The 6,610-nt window shown below is 50.3% G+C and overlaps 1 protein-coding gene across 4 annotated transcripts in view; it reads right to left on the bottom strand.

Annotated features, from left to right (window-relative positions):
• Positions 1–1,631: 1,631 nt before the first annotated feature.
• The window catches only part of SECISBP2 (SECIS binding protein 2), a 41,355-nt gene continuing 36,376 nt past the window's right edge, over positions 1,632–6,610 (bottom strand). For 2 of the 4 annotated variants that reach the window (XM_012653569.1, XM_012653570.1), the window contains 3 exons: positions 3,731–3,885; positions 3,114–3,306; positions 1,656–2,602 (listed from right to left, as the gene is read on the bottom strand). In XM_012653569.1, the coding sequence (XP_012509023.1) occupies positions 2,499–2,602; positions 3,114–3,306; positions 3,731–3,885 (452 nt within the window). In that variant the 3' untranslated portion in view covers positions 1,656–2,498. Of the gene's footprint in view, positions 2,603–3,113; positions 3,307–3,730; positions 3,886–6,610 lie in introns of all 4 variants that reach the window. The other 2 variants (XM_012653568.1, XM_012653567.1) reach the window with 2 other exon arrangements.

The raw sequence follows: 6,610 nt of genomic DNA, 5'->3' as shown, positions 1-6,610 counted from the left end.
GTTCTGGACGCTGGGATGAATCTGCTGAGTGCTTTGCTATACCTGCTTCTGATTATTAAAGCTGTCTCTCCAAAGACTCTGTCACTGTGTGTGTGAACTTGTCCCAAAGCTGCTCAGCCTTTAATCTTATAGGCACGTCCTTTCTTGTCTGTGGAATGAGTTTTCATGTCTACCATAAAAACCACTCTCTGTTAAAAATAAAGCTGCACTCCTCTGTGACCCTACCAAGTAACAGACGTCTTCTCAGCGGTGACCACAGCCCAGCCAGCCACTTCCCAGGTGCATGCTGGCCCGCCTAGCCAAGTGACACTCACCCTGCCCAGAGAACCGTCACACAGTCGTAATGTTTTTCTGTAAAATATCCATCAGCTCTCGCTGTGGTTCTGGCTTGGGGTGGCCGCAGCCGCTACAGACTGCCGAGTGCAACACCGTCAGCTCTGGGCTCGTATCCTTGAAGCTGTTTTCTGTACTGTACCTGGAATATGGATTTAGAGCACTTTCACGCTCAACAGGTACACATCTGCAGTTTTTGTCATATGGTATTGTGCTGGGAAATTCACTATGAGGATGGATTTTTGAGTCCTTGCACTGTCAGAAAAAATAAAAATAAAGAGCTGTACCTTTGTTCGGTGGAGCAACTGTCTGTGGCATGCGGCCGCAGGCCATGTGCTGGGCAGCGCTGTGGCACCGGGAGGGAGGGAATCGGCCGCAGCAGGGGCCTCTGATGAGCCCTTCCTGCCCCAGACAGCCATGGCATAACCAGGCAACTACCCGTGAGAGCGGTTGGGTCTGCGGAGAAGGAAGCCTCTCGAAAGCTGAGTGAGGTGTTAAAAACCCACCTACTCTGTGTGTAAGCTGCTTTTATCCCTAAATTAGCAAAACAAATATCACGGACCTAGAGACCTGTAAGAAGAGGCTTTATCAAATTTTAAAATTACAGCCGCTGAGTGCACCTGACAGGCAATTTTTTCTCCACAAATTAATTTCGGAACTTTTGTTGTCAAATAATCTGCCATTTGAAATTTACTACAATCCACTTGCTCCGTGCCGATGGGGCCGGGAGTGCAGGAAAGGCCTCTCCGCTCCTGCTGACCTGACGCAAGCACAAACACGTGGAGCGGGCTCTGTGCTTGGAATGACGCCTGGCCTGGCCCACTTAAAAAGCTCAGCACGGTAAAGAGCATCAGGGCTCACGTCGGTCACGAGCCTCACAGATGGCAGGGCAGACAGCTGTTCTACCTCTGGTCACACGGTCCCAGCCCTGCCCACAGCATGCCGTCGTTCCAACTTTACTTGCTTGTCTTAGGCCACTTGCTTCTCAGAGGTACAATATCTGGCATGACTGAACTCAATCAACCGTATTTTCAAAGCCAAAACAACACCCTGCTTGCTCGATGAGCAAAGAGCAGTGAAACCCTTCCTGCCACTGGCTCTGGTACAATGAACGCAAGTGCAGGTCGGGCCGGGCCAGGACCTGTGAGGTCTGCACAGGGTCAAAGGCTGCAGCAGTCGCTCCTTCCAGACCTAGGTGGGCTGGGCGCAGCAGAAAGCCCTGCTCAGCCCCCTTCCTTCGGGGCCAGAGTGTCAAAAGGAACAGTCAAGTAAGACAGAGACCAATGATGAGCCTAAGGTCACCAGAGTCCGAAACAAAATTAAATAATAACTCTTTATTCAAAATAAATAAGCCCTCTTACTTTCAAGGAAAATATGAAAGTCAACTCTGTCCTCCTGTCCTCTAAGACAGAAATCACATTCAAAATATGTGCATTTAAGAAAGAAAAGATTTGTAGATTATTAAACTGAAATCTAGGAACTTCAATACACATTGTTTCTTTGAAAAATAAAGACCGAAAGGAATATTTCATGTCAAAATGTCACAGGTTAGAAAACCAAATTTTTCTCTGAGGCTCATTTTAGCAAATCCTCCAAGTATCCCCAAATCTTGAAGCTGAAAAGCTACATCCCCTGAGAAAGAGCCTTTCCCCACAGCCCTCTTGCTCTGACGCCAGCGTCCCTATAGCCATCTGTCAGGTGGCTTCCTGCAGGACCGTGCTCCTGCCCTGGAGGCAATGGTGCCCGTGGCCTGTCCCCCGCTGGCAGGAGCATAGCACCAGCTTTCTGCAAACTCACTCGGCTCAGCTATTCTGCAACGGAAAGGAAGTTTCCTTAGCAGCCCAAATACTCTAAGTACCATGTTTTCCAGTATTTTCCAGATCCACAGTGTGCTCAGAAAGCCACAGCTGTATCACCAGGCTTTTATGACAAGGTTGCTGCTGGTGTATCTGAGCGACCACACGGTAGGTATGGGTGGGCTCCACAGTCTTGAAGGCCTGAGAAGCTGCTTCACGTGCCCTTTCATGCAGGTTAACTTCCAAATTCAAGAGTCATACAAAATACATTAGGTCAATGAAGAACTGAGAAGAAAAAGCCCCAAAGTCTTTTTCAAACCTCTCCCTCCTTACCCAAAAAACACCGACACACAGGAAAGAACTCTCTCCCTATAAATTCAAGTTCATCATTTGAGAGGTAGAAGCCTCCAAGGAGTCATCTAGCTCCAGGGCACATCGACTGTATGCTTCCAGATGTTTTCTCCAGATTTCAACTAAAACGAGAAACCAGATGAACACGTTATCAAACTCCTCTGTCAGAAAAGCAGTGGTGCGAGTGAGCTTGCGGCCGCCGCCCAGCTGCCCCCCGAGTGAAGGAGCCCCGTAGGCTCCACCGCTGTTCGCAGCCTGCTGGGCCAGGCTGCCCCTTGTTGAGCTGCATCGGTTTACCCCCCAGAGAGCACACACCCTTGAAAAACCCCACCTGGCCTTCCGAGCCTGTCTTGGGTACAGCTACCCTTAAGGCCACTCTCTAGATGACATGTGACTTGAATTGTAAGATAGTCCCTGACAAACCCTCACAACTTCCAAAGTCTGATAACATCTCTTAGGCACTGGCCTGGGCTTACCAGGCCTGATTACAGCCAGTCTGGGCTGGACTCACTGGGCCCTGGTACAGCCAGTCTTGCAGTATCAATGGCCGAGCTGCTCTCCTGGGGACACTAAAGCTGCTAAAGAACTTAGAGGACACTCGACCCAACACCAAACCCTCCGTTGAGCACTCACTGTAGCGTGGTTCTTCTTTTTCAGCGGGGCCTGCGGGGCTATCTTCTACGGAGCAGCTGGGGCTCTGCGTTGGGGGGCTGGAAGGGGCCTGAGGCCCAGGCTCGCCCGCCAGCTCCCGCTGCACGTTCTCCAGCATGGTCTTGTACGCCTGCCGGGCCGCCATCGTCAGCTCAACCATCTTGTGGAACTGGTCCTTAGGCACAAGTGAGAGCACACAGATGATGACCCCTGATTACTGAGAGGATATGGGTCCCCTGCAAAGTTGACAACAGTGCCCAATGCAGGGAAGCAGGGACAACTCAGGGCTGTGCAGCCCCCATGCCGGTGGGGGATGCCAGGGATGCTGCCCCAGAGGGAGAGTGGGCCGGGCTGGCTTCTCAGGCCTGCCTAGGTGCCTCTGGGTCAGCAGCAAGCCCAGAGCCAAATTCAAAACCAGACACTCTGCCGTCAGGGAGACAAAGGCCACCATTTTATGAGAAGGTTCTGCCTCAATGGTAGCTTCTTCTCAATAGCAGCCTACCAGCAGGGCTGGGGCTGCTCTGTGCGTGAGCATACAGACCGCCAGCCCCACTGTCTCCCCCAGGCAGGGACTGGCGAGGCCTGTGTTCTCGTCTCACCTGGGCCCCGTCGTAACTGAAGATCCCCACCACGCTGACAGGGACTGCTTTGTTCAAACTGCGCCCCAGAGCTTTGCGGTTGAGGGCAAACACCAGCGGGATGTTCTGCTCACAGGCGTGATCGATAATGGTGTGCAATGTGTCGTCCAGCCCACCTGGCCAACGACAATGAAAAACGACAGGGAGACATGTCACGTGGAACATGGTGCTGATATTGGTTGCAAGGGGCTTTTTCTTCAGATAGCAGCATGCCTGCTTATGATTTTATGTTCAAGTCAGCAGCTCCTGCCGAATTTCACCAGACAGCAAGTCATAGCCACATGGAAGAATTAACGCTCCGAAACTGATACTTCCATAACATCGTAAAACACACAGCTGGCATTATGCTAATGGGAAGCGTTAAGTATTAGCTAATACTGTTGAATACTTACCATGTGCCAGGCCACTGACCACTGCTTCACATATATTATTTCCTGTATCCTCCCCCAAATCTCAAAAGCAGGTAGATGCTTGTGTCCCCGCTAACAGATGGAAAACCAGAGGCACAGACAGGTTAAGTTCCTTACTCCACATGGTACCTCTAAATGGGGCACAGGGTCTGGCTCCCAAGGGCTGACCATGCTCTACATTCTGACCCTGCTTCCAAGTGAGGCGCCAGTGCGAGGAAGGAGGTGACAGGAGCACCACATGCAGGCCTTTCCTGGCCACTCGGAAACCAACTGCACCTGAGGAGCGCTCCGAACCGCGTGAGAAGTGCAGAAGGGCGCCCGGCACGAGTCTGTACACTCGCACAGCGGCGAGTTAGCGGGCACAGTCGGAGAGAGGACTCCACGTACAATAGCAACAGAAGATTACAGAAGGTAGGAATGAGTATATCATGAAAAATGAAAGATTTATAGAACATGCTATTAAAGAACACATCAGAAAATCTGAACAAATGAAAAGGCATCTATCAATGCTTTTGGACAGAATGATCCAAAATGATAAAGTGTCAAATCTACATCAACTAAAACTTTAACATATTGTAACTTACTACAGACAAGATTTCTCTGAGAAAAAATAAAAAAAAAAAAACAAGGAAAAATGTCAGGCTAGCACCGTTAAACCTTGCCGTAAAGCTTACGAAAGCACAAGTGAGGTGACGCGGAGTCCAGAAATGACCCAAATTTAATGGCAAATGAGCGTGCGCAGAACAGCATTCCGAGTGAGTCGGGGAGAAGATGCTGGACAACTGGGTAGACCTCTGGAAAGATCCAGCTGGACCAAAACCTATTCCGCCTGCCTAAACATACAGAAATGAAAACACGGAAGCACCAGGAAATAAAGAGAAGTTTAAAAACAAATCTGCAAAAACACTGGCGTGGGAAGGCTGAGAAATGATGTAACACCTCGATGCAATAAAAAACATAAGAAATAAAAAATAACAATATATACAGCACCTAAGATTTCTTTCTTTTTTTTTCTTTCTACCCCTGAACACCTAAAATTTTACATGGCCAAAAAGGTTTTTTTTTAAAAATGGCCAAATGACAAGCTTGAAAAATATGTGCGACTCTTATCCAAAGGGCTCACTTATAAAAATGTACGAATCAATCAAAAGAAGACGACCATCGCGAAAGACAAATGGGCGACGAATACAAACCAACAGTTCCCAGGAAATCCCAAGTGCCTGATGGCGACCCTCCCTTGTAAGCGAAATGCTGATAAAAACTCAACAGGGCGGTGCGGCTCAGCAGGGAGGAAGGCTACATGGAGGGCGGCAGGGCTCATGCGTTCAAGTTCGCGATGCACCTGCGCTCTCACACCAGGTGTTGAACCTACAAGATATGCACACATCCTCACAAAACGATTGGAAGAAACGACAACTGTTTACAGTTATCAAAGTACCACACGGTACCTCATCACATACGGATCATCTCATTTCCCAGAGAGGCACTTCTCTAATGCACATTCTACCTCCCTGTGGGAACTGGGACCTCATTCTGCATCTGGTTGGAGGGGATTCTAAGTCCCACAGCCCTTACTTCCGCCTACTCCCTGCCCCGGATCTACCTGAAACACGGAAGGTGATGAGGCAGCAACCTCCTGGGATGTAAACTTCGAAGAAAAACAGCAATTCTGGACAGGCTGGGAGAAGGGGGAGACCGGGCAGAGGTGGGGTGGGACGAGTGTTCCTCAGGCATAATCACAAGGAGATATTTTCAACTTGCGAGGAGAGACTGATGAGGCTCCCCTAACACTGGATGTGTCTCTCACTTGAGGGTCCTCGGCCCAGTGTCCACCCAGCCCCTAGGAAGGAATCACAAACGTTATCTAAGCAGTGCACAGGCAAAACCTAACACAGTGGGCCTGGCCACTGTCCTCTGAAGGCCTGCGTGCCAGGCTGGCCCTAGGCTGAGGCTGGTGAACTTGGATTTCAGGAGGGTTCCCAGCACTCCAACTGACAAGAGTGGCTCTGTGCCTCCACTGCGTGCAAACACTGTGGTTTATGCTCAACATCTGCTTTCCTTCTGGAGTCTGAAACTTAGCTATGTGCCAGGCAGAGGGTGCCTTGTGTGACTGGCCCCCAGTAAAACCCTGGGTAGAGTCTCTAACGGCATGCCTGGTTGAGAGCACTTCCCACGGCTGCCACAGCTGGGGAATTAAGCATGTCCCATGCGACTCCACTGGGAGAGACGTTTGGAAGCTCGTGCTTGGCTTCCTCCCCCAGACTCCAGCCCGTGTGCCTTTCTCGTTGCTTGCTCTGCACCCTTTCACTGTACTCAATCACAGCCACGACTGCCACTGTATGCTGAGTCATGGGGTGCCCCTGGCACGTCACTGAACCCCGGTAGCCCTCATATGAGCAACGCAAGTCTAGATTGTTTTGCTCGAACAACC

This window comes from Propithecus coquereli, unplaced genomic scaffold (assembly GCF_000956105.1).
Source record: "Propithecus coquereli isolate 6110/MARCELLA unplaced genomic scaffold, Pcoq_1.0 Scaffold423, whole genome shotgun sequence".
Classification (NCBI taxonomy): Eukaryota; Metazoa; Chordata; class Mammalia; order Primates; family Indriidae; genus Propithecus; species Propithecus coquereli.
The sequence above is the reverse complement of the archived record's forward strand: the minus strand, read 5'-3'. Positions and strand labels throughout refer to the sequence as shown.